Consider the following 22,594-nt stretch of genomic DNA (forward strand, 5'->3'; position numbering starts at 1 on the left):
TCACTTTCTATGTAGTCTCCAGATATTACTCTCCTTTGGCATTAGTCTGCCTCCTCATCAAACCTTCTTTAATCAAACTGAGCCAGTTACCTGCTAGAGCTCTGGCCATTAGAAAAGTATGGCCTTTTGTTTTGGAACTGGTCTATTACCTGCACATTTTGTTTCCCCAAATAGGCTGCAAGCTTTCTCAGATTAGGAGTGTTATTTGTTTTTTGAGACAGAGTCTTACTTCATAGTTTAGGCTTTCCCTCAATTCTCTGTAGCTCAGGCTGGCCTCAATGTTAAAAGAATGTCATTCTAGAGTTGTTTCATAACATCTAACAGAGTGGAAGGTACACATCTACATTTGCTGAGTTTATATATAAATTTATTCAGGCCTCTGATCATTTTGAGTATCCTGAACACCACCATGTATCTTTTGTAGAAGCCAAATGAGAAACAAGGTGCAAATCCTGGCAGTTTTGCAGGGGCCAAGGTGCCTCGTGAGACCAGTCCCCAAGCAAATAGGGTCTCTCTGTTGGAAAAGAGTAGGGTTGGCACCTAGCTAGTTACATATTCTAGGAATTTTTTTTTTTTGTCTTTTTTATCGGTACGGGGGATCGAACTCACGACCACACACTTGCAAGGCAGGCGCTTATGCCGCTGAGCTAAATCTGCAGCCCCACATTTTCTAGGATTAATGAGGCCTCTAGCAAGGAAGGAAGGATCCCAAGAGCTTCCCACCCTTTCCTGCCAAGAAGGAAATGTTACTCTTTTTCTTTGCTGGAAAGACCAATTACAAAATTTAAGTAAACAATCCTTTTAAACTTGGGGTATCCTAAAAATGGACAAAAGTTACTTTTTTTTGGAGCCAGGGATTGAACTCATGACCTCACACTTGCCAGGCAGGCACTTATGCCACTGAGCTAAATCCTGGTCCAAAGTTCCTATTTAGCCCTTCTCACTGGTGAAAGCTGCTTAACTAGCATTCTTCTCAAAGTATTGAGACTTAAATAATACAGATTTGGGCACGGTAAAGCTGGGTAGGGAGGAAGGCGTGATCGTTACAGGATTGCAGGACACATGCACAGAACAGTCCCCAGAGCCTTGCACAGAAGAACTTGAGATTTTCCGTGGGCTGGCCTTGACCTGATGTCAGCACCACTCCAATGCAGAAATTCTCGTGAGTCTTCTTGTGATGTAGATGGCATAAAAAGACACAGCAGACAAGAGGAGAGGCTATTGCAGCTTTTCTCATGACAGCTTGCCCTCTTTCCTACAGGGTGAATTTTTTTTCTTTTTGAGACAGGGTCTTGCTTTGTAGCGCAGGCTGGCCTCCAGATCTTGCCTCTGGCTTTTGAGTGTTGGAATCACAGATGCCCGCCAGCATGCCCAGCTGCCAGAGTGTAATTTTATTTTACTTTTCTTCTACTCAGCCCCAGCTCACTCTGCAGAGCCAATTTCGCTTTCACTCTTTATTTCTACTTCTTCAAATAAACTTTACCACTGTTTTTGCTTATTTTGTTCAATAGGAGAACAACCTGGACTCCAACTCCAGGAAAGACAAACCACCCAAAACCCAGTAATGTTTAACTGGTGAGCCACTTTTAGAAGGATTTATCCAATAACATAACCAATTTCGTGAGGGCAAAAACCATAACCCTACTGGGCGTGGTAGCACATACCTGTAATCCCAGCACCCAAGAGGCTGAAACAGGAGGATCAATGCAAATTTGAGGCAAGTCTGGAATACACAGTTCAAGACCAAACAGATCTACATAGGAACCCGCTATCCAAATCCTTTCCCCCAATTGTAATCCTTTAAACTAGGGTGGGTGTGGTGCTTGGTTTCACTGGGGAGCTCTGAGAAGCCTTAATAATGCTGAAGGGTAGCACAGGTTTTGGTGGAAAAATCAGGTACAGAAAGAATGAGGAAAATAGAGAAAGGCAGGGTATAGTAGTAGTACACCCTTGTAATTCCAGCACTGGGAGGCTGAGGCAGGAGGATCGCCATGAATTTGAGGCTGGCCGGGATGTCACAGTGAGAACCTATCTCAAAAAAAAAAAAAAAAAAAAAAAAAAACTGAAGCAAACCAAACCAAAAACCACCAAGAGTGGGAAATAGCCAAAGCAAGACTAAGAAAGAAAATTTGGCTTTGACTTTGGTACATTTTGGGTCAAGGACTTAACAGTCTATGGGTCCAGACCTGGGACTGGCTGACAGGCAAACCCAAGGTATCTAGGGAAAAACACATGGCGACTGGCGCCAACCTGTGGGAGCCTGGCATCTGCTGCTACAAATGGGAGACACCCAGGGATACTGGAAAGTGCTGGTCATCGTGGGGTGCACTTCATAGAAGAAAACATTCTGGGTAAATCAGAATTGTCTGGAACATACTATCATGTGTAGTTGACATGTTTAGGTTAAAAGGCCATTTTCATTCCTCAATGTTACAGTTAGATTTGTGAAGATATTTATTCCAAAAGCAGTGATGTTTTTCATTTTTGTTTTTTTAGGGTTGAGTCAGGGTCTTGCTATGTAGCCAATGCTGGCCTCAAACTTGTGATAATCTTTCTGCTTTGGCATTCTGATTGCTAGGACTACTGATATGCAGGACCATGCCAGGCAATTTTATTTTTTGAGATAGGGTCTTGCCAAGTAGCTCAGGCTGGCCTCAAACCCATGGTAATCCTCCTGCCTCAGCCTCCTGAGGACAGGGATTGCAGGTGTATATCACCATAGCCAGCTTAAAATACTTTAAATAAAAAGTAAATGCAATCAATTTAGATTAAAAGCTACAGATGTATATTTATTGATACCTTCATCCCATTTAGTAAGCCAAAAAACTTTAAGCAACTTCAAGTCCATAATTTAACAATGAAATAGAGCCCAAGCAGTTTGGGACACAATGCATTGCGTGGCTTTTTAGTGTCACCTCCCACTGGGATGAAGGTGCTCCATTTATAACCAAGGGTTTCTTTCCACAAATCTGAATGTGACCACCCAAGTCCTCCCATGTAGCTGGTTTAGTTTTGTTCAGCTGGCATCTTGCTATGTTGCAAGGTTGACTCCTTAGCTCAAGTGATCCTCTGCCTGCCTCAGCCTCCTCAGTGCTGGGATCACAGATGTACACCACTATGCCTGGCTTTAGTCTCATCTAAAGAGTCAAGCTCCCAGCTCCCCCTCTGGAAGCCTCCATTACCCAACCGCGAGGCCCAGGAGAGCTGACCGATCTAAAGGCAAAGAAACCTGCTTTAAGGAGGAACTGTTATTCCAGCAATAAACTGCTCTAATCGGATCACACAAACTGTTTTCACTCTGGGGATTCACAGTCCACGAAAACCACGGCTCAGCAGATGTCCTAAGTGGCCTCTGAGTTCATCCTTGAGAAGGGGCCATCTGGCCACTTTTCTTTTATTACATTTCTAATAGCTGTTCCATTTCTTCCAGGGCTTTTGAAAAATCAGTAACTTGACGTTTACATAAGGTTCGCTGTTCTAGGAATTGGATCCTTTCTTCTTCTTTCATCTTCAACTTTATCTTTAAGGTCTGCAAAGAAAGGTATTGTGAAAGAAAAACAAAATAAAACAAAAACACAAATGAAACTCTTGACTCACAGATAGACAATGCCCATACCAGAACATTATGCTTCTACTCCACTGCGGAAGGCCCAGGAATACCAAGAGCCATGGTGTTCCCTTAGACTCTGTGCGGGCTTAGTGTGCTACGGACACCTGTATCTAAACTAGGGCAATGAACTGCTCTGAATCCCACGCAATACCCCAAGATTAGAAGAAGTCCAGATACAAGAATCTTACTATAGCTCTCTTCCTTGAGACATAGTACGGATTTCCACAGGTTTCTCCTGCCAAGGTAAAGCAACCTACAGAGCTGCAAGATGCCTCATCCCCTGGAAATGTGAACTTTTTTTGTGTGGTGTGAGGAATGGAACCCCAGGCCTAAATGCACTCACTTAGCAGTAAGCTTCACCTCTTCTGAGAGGAACACGGTGTTTCTAGTCTATCTGCCAGGTCACCTCTATTGGCCCCAAATGAATGGCATACAGTGTTCAGTCAGAGAGAAAAGCTTTCTTCTCTGCAATCCCCTGAAATTCTACTGGTTAGACAGAAATCAACATCACATGAGAACCAAGAGAAGCTCCCCAAAACCTTTAGTGCTTTGCCAAGCAACTCTTTTTTTTTTTTTTTTTTTTTTTTTGGTCTTTTTCATTTTTATCGGTACCAGGGATCGAACTCACGACTGCCTGCTTGCAAGGCAGGTGCTTATGCCGCTGAGCTAAATCCCCAGCCCCTCCAAGGAACTCTTGTACTCCCTGGGCCAGTGCATGCACTGTTGTCAGAGTCACCCAGCAAGGCCTTGAGTTACACTTGGGAGGCACTCTGCAAGTGCTCTACCACTGAGCTGCATCCCTAGCCCTTAACAGGAACCTTTCTAAGAGTCCTCGGGAACAGATAAAGGAAATTAGTGGAAAAAAATTAGTGAAATTCAAATAAAGTCTTGGAATTTAGTTAACAATGCAACAATTTTTTTTCATAGTTTGGAAAAATGTACAATGATAGTGTAAGATGTTACTATTAGGGGAATTGTATTTTCTTTTCTTTTTTTTGATACCAGGGATCGAACTCACAACCTCGCCCTTGCCAGGAAGGTGCTTATGCTGCTGAGCTAAATCCCTGGCCCTGTATCTTATCTATGTAAATCTACAATTATTTCCAAATAGTTTATTAAACAGAAAATAGGAAAGAAAGATTCTTCTCTAATCTACCTAAGGAGGTAGGGAATGATAATCCCACTCGGGGTGATGTCTGCCTCTCACCTGAAGCTCCTCCATTTGTCTCTTGGCAGTTTCATTAAATAGCTTCAGCTCGTCTTGCAAAGTTTCTAATAGCAACTAAGAGGAAAATACATTGTAATGAACAAAGATTCATATAACCCAAGTGCTGACTCAGATGATGGGATCCCACTTAAGTCATCTCACACTGAATATATGCAGGGCTCCCTATCAGGTCCCTCGAGGACCTCTTTGGTGGATTGAGTGACGAAGAGCCAGGCTGTTGCACTGTGACACACTTTGCTACACAGGTCTGGGAACAAAACATGCCAGCTGCAAATAGGATGACTGATAGTTCAAGGGAGCTGAGGAGGGCTTTCCGGGTACTATTCTATGGCCTGTTATGATAGCTGATCTTCCTGAAGAGATCACACAAGTATGAGCGACTTTCAGGTCAAACATATTATCTTCCTTCTTCAGAGAAGGAGCAAAAAGTCCCTGTAAACTCAAACTTAGACTGGATCTTTGTATCATTCAGTTCTCAGCAAAGGAGTATAGGAAAAATTTGATAAAGTGCAGGATAGACACACCAGAAAGCTCTAGAAGGTCACTCTATCATGTAGTTTTGTTTCTGCAGTGCTAGGGAATTGAACTACACTAGGCAAGTGCTCTACTACTGAGTTATATCCCCAGCACTTTATAAATTTTTCTTTCAAGGAATGGTCTCCCTCTGCCTCTCAGGTAGTTGAAATTATAGGTTTTTCCCTTCTATTATATTTTTTTAAACTAGTCCATTTTTGTCAGGCATGGTGGTACATGGCTTGTAATGCCAGCACTTGGGAGACTGAGGCAGGAGGATTGTTGCAAGTTCGAGGCCAGCCTGGGCTGTATAGTGGGATCAAGGGCAGCCTGAACTACATGGGAAGATCCTACTTAAAAAAAAAAAAGTAGTAAATTTTCAATTCAGAATATTTATATTTGTAAGCACAAAGCCACCTTTCAAAGAAAGTATGTTATCTGGCACACAACAGAGGCCTTCTTATGTTACTTGGCCCCGCTTTTCCCACCCACACCCTTACCACAGAGTCCTTGTGATCCACAGTGGATTCCTGCTGTGACGCCAGGGTGCTGCCTAAAACAGATGGATACAATAAAGTCAGCTTCCTCAGGAACCACACTGTAAGCAGAAGAAAGCAGACCCTCCTCCATGAGCAGACACAGGAATACACTCCTGGGGGGATCTCTGAGTGCCTGGTCTTAGGCAGAGTCACCCACTCCTGCCTGCTGGAACTATTTCACCACCATGCACTTCAAGCTTGCATGTGGCCAAAATTCATTCTGCTCTCCTTAGCTCAGCACTGGGGAAGTTGAGACAGGAGGATCACAAATTTGAGCCTCGCCTGGGAAACTTAGTGAGATTTTTGTCTCAAAAACAGGTCTAAGGATATACCTTAGTGCAAAGAACATGGGATTAATCCCCAGGATCACAAAACAGAAACAAAGTGCAAAACCAAAAAACAACACTTTGATACACATGGTAAAATCATACAAAATGCTTATGGCAACTATAAAGAGTACTTAAACTGGAGTTAGGGACACAGGTCAGTGGTAGGGCACGTGCTTTTAAATTCCTGGACCCCACACTAAAACACAGAAACACACCGTACAACCCACAATTGCACTTTTTTGTGTATCTCTGGCTCTTCAGTTCACCTTGAGGCTGTCTCAGTCTTCAGGCAATCAGTTTCTCCTTCCATTGTCTTCTTTGCCACTGACTGCCCTCCAGGCAGTGTCTGAATGAGGGTCACTCCTTCTGGAGTATCCTAAGCACACACTCTACCACTGAGCTACACCTCTAGCCAGGGGTCACATTTAAGGTGTCCCGATATTGCTGATTAGCTAGATTTAGGAAGTCCTGAGATTTCACCTCATTCTCTCTTCAACCCTTCATGTGGGTAAGTTAGCAGTAAGCTTCACCTCCTTTGAGAGGAATACAGTGTTTCTAGTCTATCTGCCAGGTCAGCTCTATTGGCCTAAATGAACGGCCTACAGTGCTTGGTAAGAGAAAGCTTTTTTCTCTGCAATCCCCTGCAATTCTACTGGCTAGGCAAAAATCAACATCACATGAGAACCAAGAGAAGCTCCCCAAAATCTTTAGGGCTTTGCCAAGCAACTCGTACTCCCTACCTCAGCACACGCAGTGCTGTCAGTCACCCACAAAGGGCATGTGTGCTGCCCCCACAGAAGGTGCCAACCTATGGGGAGGTGTTCTCTCACCTGGGTTGAGGCCTTTGCTTTCCAAAATTGCTAAACAGTTGTCCTGAAACTTCTCCAGCAGCTCCACCTTCTGGGTCAGGTCCTTCAGCTCTCCCTGTTGGAGCGTCACAGAGAGACATCAGGAGCAGTCCTGCCAATGCTAGGTATCCTTGCTTGTCCTCCCCACAGCATAAGCCTGGCTGCATCTCCTTCTGCCCCTGCAGCTTGCTCCCATCCACTGATTCCAAGTACAGATGACAAAGGTCTCTTACTTAAGTTTGTTTGTATCTTGTTTCCTTTTTTTTATTTGAGACAGGGTCTCACTGGGTAGCCCAGCCTGGCCTGGAACTCATAACCCTGCCTTAGCCTCCTGGATCCTGGAATCACAGGTGGACACCACCGTATCTAGCTCTTACCTGAGTTTTAATCAACTTCTGGTGCAACTGCTTGTTGGCGGTCTCCAGGAGCCGGTTCTTGTCTTTCAGCTCTTCCTCTGATTTCTGCTCTCTCAATGGCTTGCTGCTGTAACAGTAGTGGTACTTACATGGAGAAGCAGAAGAATTAAAGAATGTGGACTACAGACCTCCCCAAACAGGTCTCAATCCTGGCTTTCTTACACAGTAACAACCTGCTGTATGTACTCTCTGAAGCTCTATATTTGAATTTCTAAAATTAAGATAATACCCATATCTCATGCTACGTGATATATGACCTTCAGTGAGTTGTACCACCTGGTTGTTTCCTCATTTCCAGAATTAAAATAACGTTCATATTTCACAGTATTGTCACAGAGAACAACAAAAACCCACGTGTAATGCTTAGCTTAGCCCAGCTACTGACACATGGTAAGCTTATAGCAAATGGCCAGGATTGCTGAATGTAGTGGTGCACACCTGTCATCCCAACACTCAGGAGGCTGAGGCAGGAGGATCACAAGTCTGAAGCCAACCTGTGCTACACAGAGGGTTAAAAGCCAGGCTGAACTATATGTAGCAAGGCCCTGTCTCAAAAAACCAAAAGAGCAAACAAAAAAATAGCCACTTTGAAGTTCTTGCTTGCTAGATTTTTTTGGACAGGGTTTAGCTATGTAGCCCAGGTTGGGCTTAAATTCACAGTCCTGCCTTAGCCTCCTGAGTGTTAGTATTATAGGCACACACCATCATGCCCAGTTTATTTTCTAGTACTCTGTCTTTAAAACCTTCCTGTGTGTGTGTGTGGGGGGGTACTGGGGTCTTGCACAGACCAGACCCAACACTGCACCCTTGAGCTATACCCCTAGCCCTGCCCACTACCAGATATGGTCAGTATCTTGATACTGCTGACCACATGCAGCCACCCCATCCCACAAGCTTCCCACTTCTGTTGCTGGGCCAGCAACAGCAATCTTGCTAAAGAGTCAAAAAGGCTCTTATTTGGGACCCCAGAAGGTGGCACTATTGGCTCTTGCCCTGCCAATGGCAATGCCTGCATCTGGCTGTGCCTCAGCACTGAAAATTCCACCTGGGGATCTGGATAAAACCTGCGCCACGAGAACAGGACCAGCGAGGGAGGAGGAAAGGGGGTGCAGAATGAATTAAGGTGAGTTATGTACATGTGCCAACTCCCCACAAAGAACAATCATGACTGTACTTTTTAAAGGTGACTACAAAAACCCCTCCACAAGTCCCAAGAACAATTCTGATATGTACTAGGATTGCAATCCTCTAAAAGCATGGCCCACTTCACTTTCCCCATGCTTACCTCTTTCTGATGTTCCTCTTATTGGAGGGCTCTGCAATTTTTGTCTGCCTAAAGAAGCAAAAACAATGAGCCTAATCAGCGAATCACACCCTGGTATGCTTAGCCGTAAGGTGAAGCAAAGTTTTGAGTTTCTGAGGAAAGAACTAGAGGTTATGTATGAGACACACAGCACAGGTGTGAGAGTCTGTGGGCTGTACTTGGGTTTCAGCAGAGCATCAAAAAAAAGCACCTCCCCCCTTTTTGATACAAGATCTCAATATGTAACCAAGGTTGGCCTCAAACTCAAAGTAACCCTCCTGCCTCAGCCTCCTGATTGCTGGCATGCATCACCATGCCCAACTTCAAAAAAGGCTTTTTAATAGGAAAGGAGCCAGACACAATGGCATATGGCTGCAGTCCCAGCAACTCTAGAGCTGCAGGAGAGGATTTGACAGTTTAAGGTCAGCCTGAGCTGGAGAGAGAACTAGTCTAAAAAATAACAAAAATTAAAGTAGGGAAAGGGCTCTCCTTTTGACCCCCCCACCAACAACCTGACAGATACACAGCTCAGCAATGCTGCAAGGGAACCCATGTCTCCAAGCAGAGCCCGGTACTCTCCAATCCCAACCCTTCTTTCATTTTTTTTTTTAATTTTGAGAAAGGGTCTCCCTACCTAAGTTGTTCAGTTCGCACTCCAAAGCAGATACTCCTGCTTCAGCTTCTCAGAGCACTAAGATTACAGGCTTGTACTATCACAAACAACCTCAAACGCTATAGTGTACTCAGCAATTTCCACCATGATGTTCTTTCTCTTCTGTGTGTTTGTTTTTAATCTTTTCTTTCTTCTGATTTTTCGCATTGTTGGCGATCAAACCCAGGGATAGTTACCTGCTGGGTAAGCATCCTATCATTGAGCTACATCCCCACCTCAGCGGGAAATTCTTTTTTTTTTTTTTTTTTTTGTCTTTTTCGTTTTTATTGGTACCAGGGATCGAGCTCACGAGTGCCTGCTTGAAGGCAGGCGCTTATGCTGCTGAGCTAAATCCCCAGCCCCCCAGCGGGAAATTCTAACTGGATACTAGTGATTGGCTCTCACCCATTCTCTCGTTTTGGTTTGGTGGTTTTTGTATCACTTTCTGAATGAAGATTTCTGGAAGCATCAACTTCTTTGCACTTAACAGGTAACAGGCTCTTGGCAGTAGCTCGAGTTTTTGTATCTGCAAGGGAAAAAACAAGAGGGTACACCCTTGAACATCATGATTTAATAGCTGTAATCCTAGAAGAAACAGCAACATTCCAAGTCATACGCCTTTTATTTTCATAAGGACCAATTTCATTTGTAAAGATCAACCCAAAGAACAATATTTCAAGACTAAACGACAAGGCTGGAGGTTTAGCTCAGCGGCATAAGCACCTGCCTTGCAAGCAGGCAGTCGTGAGTTCAATCCCCAGTACTGATAAAAAGGAAAAAGACAAAAAAAAAAAAAGACTAAACGACAACAGAAAATCTTTTTTGAAATTTTACTTATTTGGTGTTTCTTGGAGCTACATCCCCAACCCCTTATTTATCTTTATTAAAATTTTTTTTTATTCTAAAGAGGATAAAACCAATCAAAACAAACCAGTGTAGGGGTTGTAACTCAGCAGCATAAGCACTTTCCTGGCAAGTGCAAGGTCATGAGTTTGATCCCCAGTACCAAAAACAAAAGGCCAAAAATAAATAAATAAATAAAACCTTATTTAAAAAAAAAAAAAAAAACAGTGTAAAAGATATAAGACTTCAAAACATTATGAGATCAATAATAGTTACCATAATACTTTTTGCTGTCTTGAAAATAGCTGCAGATACCTTTGGATATAGTGAAAATCAAACACAACAGAATAAAACAGAAATGATAAAAACAATGAATGCAATAAAGGACTTCAAAACAAGCCTCTAGTAAATCCAAAATTGCTACCATAATATATCTTGCTATCTTTGAAATCGCTGCTCCTATCACGATTTAACATAATCAAACAAAAGAAAATAAAACTCAATCCAACAAAACAATGTCAACAATACAGGACTTTCAAAACAAGACCATAAGGAATCAACAATGGCTGCAACCCTCAGGAGACCCCCCTAGATGTCACACTGTGTACTGCTATCCTTTGAACCTATGATCAGACCACCGGCCCTAGGCCTGCAATGGTAGTGAAACATTGAAACACCACAGGCATCCAGTTGCATTTCACCTTCATAGCTATCATCACAGTCTGTGTTTCTCTGGATAAGCCAGTCCCTTCACCAGGGTGGGGAGCTGGGGTGCTGGTACTTCTTGTTTGCCAGCCCCTGCACCAGAAGGGGCTGGGGTCTGTCTGTTCCAGTCTGCCAGTGGCCCACCCATGCTGCTGCTTCCTAGACTGGGCTTACTTGCTGGTGTGGTTTTGTTCTCTCTAGCCGAGGTCTGTGAATGACGCTGACTCATAGGGAGCGACTGGGGTCTGTCTGTTCCAGTCTGCTGGCAGCCTGCTCATGGTGCTGCTTCCCAGACCAGCCTTTTTTATTTTCTGAGACAGTGTCTTGCAAAATTGCTTAGGTTATCCAGGCTGGGTTTAAACTTGCAATCTTCCTGTATCAGCCTCTAAGAGGCCAGGGTGTGCCCCCCTTGCCTGGCTTAGAAAGAAAAATTCAAGGTGACAGTTCAGTGTTTCATGCTGCATGCAATTAAATGACTGCAGGAATAAATGCAAATGTAGACACTGATATAAGAAAGAGCTAAATGGAAGTCCAAATGGAAGTAAACCCAGCTGAGTCTTCAAACACCAATGGAATACCAGTTAGTTCGTTCCTCCTGAGGCACTCTGCACATTCTCCCAAAGCACACATGCTCACTTTTTCTTTTAACTGTTTCCCATTTTCACCAGCATGTCCTCCTGACTACTCCAAAAGTGTGTGTCTTCTGCACTTACAGCATAGCTGGCATATGATCTAAAGTTCAAGAAGTTGTGCTAGAATAAATAAAACACTTCAGTTTCATAGACTGTTTCTAAACTGCCTCCTCTCATTGTTTCTCTTCCACAGTTTGCCTCTAACATTGGTCCCTTACCCTTGCCAATCATTTACATTGTGTATGTGTGTGTGTGTGTGGTTCTGAAGACTGAACCCAGGGCTTCATACATGAAAGGCAATTTATTTTGAGATAAAATCTCATCAAGTAACCCAGGCTGGACTTTGTGATCCCCTGCCTCAGCCTCCCATTTAGCTTGCATTTCAGGATTGTACCACTATATCTAGCAAGTTTAGGTTTCTATTTGGTATTCTTTCTGATGTCCTTGCTGGGCCAGGATCAGATAACCATGCAACAGCCCTGAGATGATACATTTCTTCCCTCAAAAAGGCCTTTTTCTAGCCCACTGTAGTGGTGCAGGCCTGTTATCCCAGCACTCTGGGAGGTTGACCCATTTAAGTGAAGTACCAATACCTTGTCTCTCTAATAAAAAAAAAAAAAGGTACATCTCCTCCATCTTTATGCCGGTCTTCCACCACACACTATCTACCATGCACATGTACTGCAGTTCATGGCAAATTCCAGTACATACCTACAGAAAATAACAGCCTCTCTGACAGTCACCATCTAGATGCTGGAATAAAGCACCGTGAGGAAGACAAGAAGAAAGTGAGTGGGTCCTTTGGATTCAGGGAGAATCTGAAATGCGAACTGAAGCCCACAGAGAGAGTAAAAAGCAAAGCTTCGAGGAAGAAGGCAGTAGCTGGAGGTGCCTTCACGCTGAAACGGGTTTCACGGCACAAGAGGAGCTGCTTGAATCTGGGGACACATGGTCATGGTGATGGGGATGACTGACCATGGAGGCCTCTGCAGAGAGATGCAGCAGTGGAGGGTAACAGTGGACATGGAGGCCTGCACTGGCTGATGGTGAGTACAGAGGACTTAGTTTTCCCATGGGGAGAGAGCGATTAGCTAAGAGCCATTTTGGAGATAAGCTCAGAATCCAGAACTTTTGCCAGCTTCATCTAATAGGTCCCACCTGGGCGCAGACCAATGGAAATTGCTTGCATGACAGCAAGCCCAAGTCTGGTCTCAGGGCAGGTCTGGTGAAATTATCCACTACTCCACCATAAAGCAACTGCTGGCTTGCTGGGATAGACTGGCATGGTTCAGGACTCTGTGTCCACAGGTGGTCTACTAGTGAACCCAGAGAATCCAAAAAGTGAACTGTTTCTTCTTCATTTTTTTCCCTCTTTCTCCTTGTTTGTGTATGAGTGTGAAAGTGGTTCCTAACCTCTTTGTGGGTGTTGTTCTGTTCTGTTCTTTTCATCTCTTTCATCTCTTGGCCTTCAGGTTCTTCAAGTTAGAGTGATCCCCATTTATCCTCCTGGTTTAACTATCATCTCTTTGTCTTCTCTATTTTCTCCTTAACCCATTTTAAATTTGAACCATAAGGGTAAAATTGATACATTATAGACTTATATGTGGCATTTAAGTATCTGGTTTGTTTTGCATTTTGTTACACAACCACAAATCTAGTTCATATAGTTAAAAGTTGCAAATTAAGGGTTAGTTCAGTTTGTTGTTTCCTTTCTTTCTTTCTGTCTTCCTTTTTTTTTTTTTTTGGTACCAGAGATGAAACTTATAGGGATGATACTATTGGTACCACTACAGCCAAAATTGACATAATTGTTCCAGCTATTGGTCCTGGTAGTCCAGGACTGAGATTAACTAAGGGTCACAGGAAATATGGTGGTACAGTGCCAAAAAACCATGGACCAGGCCAAACAAGCACAACTTCTCATCTCCAACAAACTGAAGAGGTTAAAATCTTACAACAGACTCAAAACTCAAAAATCAGCCACATCTAGAAGATACCTCAGAGAAGTAATCATCACCTAAGGGTCCTAAATTCTAACAATAAAGCAACCTACCACAGGCAATTTATAAGCAGCCCAGGAATTAAACTAAAAAGAGAGAGAAAGCCCCTCACCAAGTCTCTCTAAAGTGGAAGCAACAAAGCAAAAGAATGAGACTGTGAGAAAAATGAAATCAGAAATAATCGCTGAGATAACTACGGAGATTACCAAAATATACACCGTGCTTAGCAACATAAGAGCAGACACAGACAAAAAAAGACAAGCTTAAGAAAATTATGGAAGATCAGCATAAGAAATAGAATCCATAAAGCAGATTCAAGCAGATATCCAGGAGAATAAAACTCCCTTGAAAGTATTGGAATCGGAGTAGGCCAACGTGAAGACAGGATCTCAGATATTGAAGACAGGTTCGCGGTTAGTAACCAAGAAAAAAAAGATTTCTCAAAACTAGTAAGGGAACATGAGAAAACAATCCAGGAGCTACTAGATGAGACAAAGAATAATAATGGGAGTTAATGAACAAGCAGGATATACCATAAATGACATTAAAAATATGTTCACAGACATTGTGACAGAAAACTTTCCTGATAGAGAAAAAAACTGATACAGATAAATAAGGCATATAGAACTCCAATTAGCTGTGATAAAAAAAAAAAATTATAGCTAGACAGATCATAGTCCAGATTCCAGAAATCTAGGGCTGGGGATTTAGCTCAGCAGCATAAGCACTTGCCTGGCAAGTGCGAGGTCATGAGTTTGATCCCCAGTACCAAAAAAATAAAAAATAAAAATAAAAGATTCCAGAACTCTAACATAATAGAATCCTAAAAGTTGTTAGAGAAAACAAATCACCTATAAAGGAAGCCCATCAGAATCACAGTTCACTTCTCAACACAAACTTACAAGTCAAGGAGAGCTTAGAATGAAGTACTTCAAGTTTTAAAGGAAAACAACTTTTAACCCAGATTGATGTACCCTGCAAAACTATCTTTCAAAATTGATAAAGAAATAAGATACTTCCATGACAAAGAATATCTGAGGAAATTTATGACCACCAAACCAGCACTCCAAAATGTTCCGAAGGACATTCTAGAAAATGATAATAAGCACTATACTCTATGAACCCCAATAGAAGGAATCCACCAAGGAAGGTAAACAATTAGAAGGAGGGGGAAAAAAAAGAGGAAAGTAACAGAAAAATAACATGAAAAGGATAAGTTAATACATTTTAGTTATAACCATCAACGTTAATAGTCTCAATTCACCAGTCAAGAGACAGACTGGCAGAGTGGATCAAGAGCCAAAATCCAACAATATGCTGCATACAAGAAACACATTTAATTCAAAAAGAAATTCACAGACTGAAAAATCAAAGGTTGGAAAACAACATTCCATGTAACAAGAACTCAGAAAAAAGCAGGGGTAGCTATTCTATTTGTAGACAAAGTGAATTTTAAGCAAGACTAATTAAGAGAGATGAAGGTCACTACATCCTCATAAAGGGAACAATCCAAGAGGAAGATATAATCAAATATATGTGCAACAAATACCAGTGTACCCAACTACATAAAGCAATTACTAATAGACATGACAAATCAAATAACAATTGGGAGACCTCAATACCCCACTGTCACAAAAAGACAGATTAACTAGACAAAAAAAAATTAATAATGAAACATTAGAACTAAATCAAACTTTTAAACAAACAGACTTAGTAGATGTCTATATAGAGTGTTCCACCCCACAGCATCAAAATACACATTTTTTCAGCTACACATGGGAAGTTCTCCAAAGCAGACTGCATACTGGCTTACAGAGCATGTTTAGGTAAATGCAAAGGAATTGAAATTATCCCATGCATATTATCAGACTACAGTGCAATGAAATTGGAAGTTCATGCCAAAGGAAACCATAAGAACTTCATAAACACATGGACATGAAATAGTACCCTACTGAACAACCAATGGGTCACAGATGAAATTAAATAAGAGGGGCTGGGGATTTAGCTCAGCAGCATAAGTGCCTGCCTTGCAAGCGCCTGGTCGTGAGTTCAATTCCTAGTACCAATAAAAAAAAAAAAGAAATTAAAGAAGAAATTAGTTTAATATAGTTGAATGACAATGACAATACAACATACCAGAACTTGCTGGACACAATGAAAGCAGTCTTAAGGAGGAACTTTACAGCAGTAAATATCCATATCAGGAAAACAGAACAAGCACACATAAACAACTTAATGTTTAACCTCAAAATTCTAGAAAAAGAAAAAGAACAGCAGGCTAAGTCAAAAGCTCATAGAAGGGAGGAAATTATAAAAATCAGAGCAGAAATTAACACATTGGAGACTTAAAAAAAATACAAAGAATCAATGAATTGAAGAGTTGGTTCTTTGAAAAATTAGATAAAAGTGGGGCTGGGGATTTAGCTCGGCAGCATAAGCACCTGCCTTGCAAGTAGGCCGTCGTGAGTTCGATTCCCGGTACCGATAAAAATGAAAAAGACAAAAAAAAAAAAAAAAAAAAAGAGAGAGAGAGAGAGAGAAATTAAATAAAATTGACAAACCCAAAAAAATTTTTAAAAAATGACAAATCCTTAGCTAACCTTATCAAAAAAGGAAACACTCAAATCTATGCAATTATAAACAAAAAGGGTAAAACCACAACAGGCCCTGCAGAAATCTAGAAAATCATCTATACCTACTTTGAAAACTTGTATTCTAGTAAGATGGAAAATATAGAAAAAATGGATTCCTAGATACATATGAATTACCAAAGCTGAGTCAAGAAGATATAAAAACCCTATATAACCTAATATCAATCAATGAAATCAAAGATGTAATTAAAAACCCATCAACAAAGAAAAGTCCAGGCCCTGACAAATTCACTGACACATTCTACAAGAAATTTAGAGAAGACCTAATACCACTTCTTCTCAAATTCTTTAATGAAATCAAAAGGGAAGCAATACTCCCAAATTCATTCTTGGAAGCAAGCATTACCCTGATATCAAAACCAGAGAAGGATCCAACTAAGAAAGAGAAGTATAAGCCCATTTCCCTAATAAACATTGATGCAAAAATCCTCAGTAAGAACCTGGCAAACAGACTGCAACAAATCATCAAGAAGATTGTACACCATGATCAAGTGGGATTCATCCCAGGAATGCAGGGACGGTTCAACATACGTAAATCTATAAGTGTAACACATCATATTAACAGAGCCAAGGACAAAAATCATATGATCATTTCAATAGATGCAGAAAAAGCTTTTGACAAAGTCCAGCACCCATTCATGATTTAAAAAAAAATACAGAAAATTGGAATAGATGGTCTTTATCTCAATCTGATAAAAGCCATTTATGACAAACCAAAAGTCATCATACTAAACAGACAAAAGTGAAAGCTTTCACTCTAAAATCAGGAACAAGACAAGGATGTCCATTGTCTCCACTCTTATTCAACAAAGTCCTGGAAACTTTAACTGGAGCAATTAGACCTAGAGAGAAAGAAATAAAAGACATAAAGATAGGAAAGGAAGAAGTTCAACTATTGTTATTTGCAGATGACATAATACTCTAAATAGAAGACAAAAACTCCACCAAAAGAGTAGTAAGTTTTAATAAGCAAATTCATTAATGTAGCTGGTTACAAAGTCAACACTCAAAAATCAGTAGCCTTGGGGGCTGGAGATTTAGCTCAGCAGCATAAGCGCCTGCCTTGCAAGCAGGCAGTCATGAGTTCGATCCCCGGTACCAATAAAAAAAGAAAAAGACAAAGAAAAAAAGATCAATAGCCTTCTTGTACATGAATAACAAACTGACTGAAAGAGATATTAGGAAAATAACACCTTCTACAATAGCATCCCCCAAAAATGAAATACTTAGGAATTAATCTAACAAAGGATGTAAAAGACCTGTACATTGAAAACTACAGTACTCTGAAAAGGAGATTGAAGAGGATATTAGAAAATGACAAGAGATCCCGTGCTCTTGTGTAGGAAGAACCAATCAATATAGTAAAATAGCCATAGTTCTAAAACTGTTATACAGATTCAGTGTAATCTCAATCAAAATTCCAATAGCATATTTCACAGAATTAGAGAAAATAATCCTAAAATCATCTGGAATCAGAAGAGACCTCTAATAGCAAAGACCATCCTGGGCAACAAAGACAAGACAGACAGTATCACAATTCCTGACTTGAAATTATACTATAAAGCTACTGTGATAAAAAGTGTGGTACTGGCAAAACAAAAAATCAGACCCAAAGATCAATGGAACAGATTAGAAGAAACAACTGCAGACACACTAAGCCACCTTATCTTTGACAAATGTGCCAAACACATTCACTGGAAGAAACATAGCCTCTTTAATAAGTGGTGCTGGAAAAACTGGCTTTACACATGCTGAAGATTAAACTGGACCCATATCTTTCACCATGTAACAAGCTAAAATCAAAATGGATAAAAGTTCTTAATATTAAAACAAATATTAAATCTGCTGGAAGATAGAGTAGGTAAAACTCTTGAAAATATTGCTGTAGGTTAAGACTTTGTGAACAAAACCCCAATTGCCCAGGAACTATCACAAAGAATCAACAACTGGGATCTCACCCTACTGAGAAGCTTTTGCACAGCAAGAGAAACCACCAACAGAGTGAAGAGACAACCCACAATGTGGGAGAAAATGTTTGCAGCTGTTCCTCACACCAAGAATTATTATCAAAAACCTATAAAGAACTCAAAAAATCAGTCCTCCTAGATTTAAAAGATCCAATCCAAAAATGGGCAGGGGAGATGAATATACACTTTCAGATGAAGAAATACGAACAGCAAATAAATATGTAAAAAAAAAATGTTCGGGGGCTGGGGATTTAGCTCAGCAGCATAAGCACCTGCCTTGCAAGCAGGCGTTCGTGAGTTCGATCCCCAGTACCGATAAAAATGAAAAAGACAAAAAAAATGTTCAACATCACTGGTCATTTGAGACACAAAACAATGCTGAGATTCCATCTCACGCCAGAAAGAATGGCTATTATCAAGAAATCAAGCAATAACAAATGCTGGAGGGGCTGTGAAAATCAGTGTGGCATTTCCTCAGAAAACTAGGACTAGAGATCCCATTCAACTCAGATTTCCCTTCTGGGTACCTTCCCAAAAGATACCACAGCAATGTATGTGCACTCATGTTTATAGCAGAAGAATTTGAAACAGCCAGATCTTGTAAACAACCTAAATGCCCAACGACTGAGGGAGGAATGGATAAAAAAAGATGTGGTATTTTTATACCATGGAGTACTACTCAGCCATAAATAAGGATAAAATGAAGTTTTTTTTGGGGGGGATTGAACTTATGACTGCACGCTTGTAAGGCAGGTGCTTATGCCACTGAGCTAAATCCCCAGCCCAAAATGGAGTTTTTTATAGGTAAATGGATCCAACTTGAGACCATACTCATTAGTGAAATAAGACACAGATGTGTAAACATATTGTCTCATTAGTGTGAGAAGCTGAAAGAAACAACATATGGATATGTATATAAAAAGTTAAGGTAGTTGTACCACTGATTTCTCTGAGTTCATTGAAGATAAAAATTTGTGCTAGTATTGTTCAGACAATTGAGTGCAGATGTCTTGCGCTCTAGGTGATTTGGGGATGACAATATGCAATGTATGTACCATTGTTGCTCCCTGATTGATGTGTTTTGAAATGTTGTTTTTCTTTTTCTCTTTGAAATAAAACGAATTTGGAAAGAAAGAAAAGTACATACCTATGGAAGAACAAAGACTAACCCCCTTGACACACAGGTTTTGCCTTTTTTTGATCAAATCCAGGGCCCTGCTTGTGCTGGGCAAGTCCTTTATCCTCCCACTCCAGTTTTCCTAGATTATATTCACTATGTTCATGTAAAATAGTCCTTTCAAACCGGGCATAAGTTAAGAGCCATAACAGTTAAATCAAGTTGCTAGATCTTAGAGATTAGGAAATTTTGTATTTGTATTTATTTACTTTTCAAGAAAAGGCCTTGGTATGCAATTCAGAGTGGCCATGAATTTATCACGTGGCCCAGGGTGGCCTTGAACTTGAGACGATCTTCCTCCCTTTGCCTCCAGAGTGCTGTGATTATAGGTGTGTGCCACTGATAGCTTATTCAAAAAACAGAACCAGTCAATCTATGCTCCAAATTAAAACAAAATTTTAGGGAACAGCCCTAAAATTTAAAGGGTTGCAGTTACATCATAAAGCTGGGACAAGTCATGGAAAGCAGAGATGAAAACCAGCCAGTCACAGTGGGCTGATCAAGGGCACTGCAAAGGAGGGAAAGACTACAGAGCTGTAAGGGAGACCTGGCTGCAGTCCTCCAGGCCCTGCTGTTGCCAAGATTAGGATTCAAGAGATATGAAGCAACGCCCCTTGAAGCCTTGGGAGAAAAATCCTGTTCACTTTAGAGATCAAATCTGTCACTGCTCATCAAGCAGCTACATGGAAATCACCTGGGAAAGGATCATGACCAATTGCCTCATAATCCCCCCCAACAGTGTTCTGGTGACTGGGGCGTATTCCCAGTCATTGTGCAGGTAACAACACCAGGAAGGAACCCTAACACTTCCCCATGCACATCCCACTTGTCAAATGACACTCCTTCCAGACAGTACACTCTGTCTGACCTGCAAGATAGCCCAAGTCTGAAAAGAAAACGGAAACAGAATAAAAGGCAGTTCCTAGCTTAATGAGAATATAATTGCACAACAACCTGTGACCTGAACAGAATTGGTGAGTGCAGCACAGGTAGGCGGGAAGATGCGCGTTTCACGGTCTAGCAAGTAGCTGGGCCGAGAGAATTCTCAGCCTCGGAAGCGATGCCATGCCAGGCGAGTCTCAGGGCAGGCAAAAGGCGTCGGCGTGGATACCCACCTGCGGGCGGGCCGCTGGGCACAGCCGGTGACTGCACGCTGTCCATGGTCTTCCCTACACTGGTCATCTTAACGAGGCGGCACGGCTGGGTCCTGGAAGGTACAATGTTACCAACGCTTGGCTCACGGCCGAGCGACGCGATCGACCCTGGCTCCCAGGTCTGGAAAAAGACTGCTCCACTCACAACTAGGCCACCCCTCCCTGCCCAAACCAGACCCTCGTCCTGGGAGATCCCAACCCGGGCGCCCACCGCTCCGGCGCGCAGTCCTTGTCGCTCGAGGTCAAAGGATGCTTGGCAACAACTGCCAAACTGCAGGTTGGCTCAGCCGCCTCCGTTTTAAAAAGAAACTTCCGGTGGCCCGGCGGAAGGGGGTGTGGCTCCCGCTCCGCAGACTGCCCTGCCGTACGGAAGACTATGTCCCTCACTGTTGCCCCGGGAGCCGCCATGCTGTACGGAAGGCTCCAGCGGCAGGCTCAAACCCCGGGCGGGGACTGGTGCCCTTGGCCGGCCTGAATGGAGCTAATGAGCCTCAGGACTAGGCTGCTGCCTGGGGACGCAAATGTGACCACGTTTGGTGTCTGTGTTACAATCCTCTTTATTTGGCCTGTGATTGTTACGGGCTACTTGCCAGGTGCCCAAGTTGTTTTTCTCTTTTTTAAAATTAGATATGTCGATACATAATTACATTAATCTTGGGGAACTGGTACATATGCATAGTTTTTGGGGGTTTTGTTTTGTTTTGTTTTGTTTTGTTTTGAGACAGAGCTCTCCCTATGTGATTCAGGCTGGTCTTGAACTGGCAGTGGTCTTCCTGCCTCAACTTCCCTGGGATTACCGATGTACACCACTACGCTGGGTTACATAATCAAATTTTAATCATTTTAACTTTCCCTTCTCTTCCCCACCTGGCCAGGATATTTGTATGAAAAGTACACTTACAAGGTGGAGGTGGATAGAGTCTTGAAGAAAAAGACCTATGGGTTGAACTAAGCCACTTAATCTGTGTGTCCTGATTTAGATAGAGATTTAAGACTATCCTACAATGTAGGGAAGAGTTCCCCATTATTTAATCCACCTATGTATTCATTTCTTCCATCAATATTTACTGAGGACTTCTGGGACATTTCTAAGTGGGTGGATATGGATGACAGCAAATATCAGGACTGACTTTGGCTCTGCCTTCCTAGAATTCACAATTGAGGAAACAGTAAACCACCATACTAATATATGTTTACCAATTATGGTAAAACTGCAGGAAAAGTACAAGTGCTCCTGAGTGCAATCCTAGCTGCTTGGGAGCCTGAGGCAGGAGAATTTCAAGTTCAAAGCAAGCCAGCTTGGATAGTGGGGAATTTATTAGAGATGGCTAAGTTAGATAAAAATTAATAGGCAGTCCAAGAGGGATTGGACTTGAGGGAGTGAGTATAGGGAAAGAGACATTAAAATTTGATTGAAGCCAAATTCCTGGAGATAAATGGCAGCCTGGTATTGTAGTATAATTAGCACATAGTCCAGTGGACCCAGTGAAGTACCTGGTGCATAGGTGAGTGACTAGAATACCCTAACCCATACTCCCATTCCTTCCAGCTGTGCCTTTGTTGTTTCTCTGTATGTGTGTGAGTGTGTGTGGTGAAGTGTCTCACTATGTAGTTCAGGTTGGTCTCAAACTCAGGGCAATTCTGTAATCCTCAGAAACACTCAGCCTCCTGAGTGCTAGAATTACAGCTCTGGGTTGGACACCTGGCTGCCTTTCTTCTTTCTATTTTATAAGTTTTAGATAAACTCAGGTTAATGATGCTCAACATATACCCTTGCTATGTGCTTTGATTCTCTGTTGGATCAATATTAGCTAAGCGACTAACAAGTAGTTTGACCCCTAGTAAGTTCTTGGGGGGAAAGGATGGCAAGGGAATGGGAACATAAAAAAACAGAGAGGAAAGCTGAGGTCAGGCAAACCCCTCTCTCCTGATGAGAGAAAAAGAACTTTTATTTACACACTCAAGAGGATCATGTTAATTTCAACCCCTTTGGCTAGCAGCCTGTTTGCCTGGCTGGCCTGGGCCCC

The 22,594-nt window shown here is 41.9% G+C and overlaps 1 protein-coding gene across 2 annotated transcripts; it reads right to left on the reverse strand.

Moving 5' to 3' along the window:
- Positions 1-2,762: 2,762 nt before the first annotated feature.
- Positions 2,763-21,041, reverse strand: Knstrn (kinetochore localized astrin (SPAG5) binding protein). 2 transcript variants are annotated; one of them, XM_013159019.2, is made up of 9 exons: positions 20,779-21,041; positions 20,529-20,620; positions 9,844-9,964; positions 8,769-8,816; positions 7,445-7,547; positions 7,050-7,143; positions 5,852-5,904; positions 4,818-4,892; positions 2,763-3,529 (listed from the first exon to the last, which is right to left on the reverse strand). In XM_013159019.2, the coding sequence occupies exons 1-9, from the start codon at positions 20,973-20,975 to the stop codon at positions 3,398-3,400; spliced, it is 915 nt and encodes a 304-aa protein (XP_013014473.1). In that variant the 5' UTR covers positions 20,976-21,041; the 3' UTR covers positions 2,763-3,397. The 2 variants fall into 2 exon arrangements, with proteins under 2 accessions (XP_013014473.1, XP_013014472.1); XM_013159018.2 differs by having other exon boundaries at positions 7,445-7,550; positions 20,779-21,038.
- Between the last annotated feature and the right edge of the window lie 1,553 nt (positions 21,042-22,594).

Source organism: Cavia porcellus, unplaced genomic scaffold, assembly GCF_034190915.1.
Source record: "Cavia porcellus strain 051 isolate PalLab524CR breed Dunkin Hartley unplaced genomic scaffold, mCavPor4.1 scaffold_6, whole genome shotgun sequence".
NCBI classification, from domain to species: Eukaryota; Metazoa; Chordata; class Mammalia; order Rodentia; family Caviidae; genus Cavia; species Cavia porcellus.

Bases quoted from the DNA above. Each gene is read 5' to 3' on its own strand.
- Knstrn (XM_013159018.2), bottom strand. From the start codon at position 20,975: ATGGCGGCTCCCGGGGCAACAGTGAGGGACATAGTCTTCCGTACGGCA. The intron at 7,144-7,444 runs GTAAGAGCTAGA...ACGCTCCAACAG, and splicing joins AGAAGTTGATTAAAACTCAG to GGAGAGCTGAAGGACCTGAC. The intron at 4,893-5,851 runs GTAAGGGTGTGG...TTTTCCTCTTAG, and splicing joins TGGATCACAAGGACTCTGTG to TTGCTATTAGAAACTTTGCA.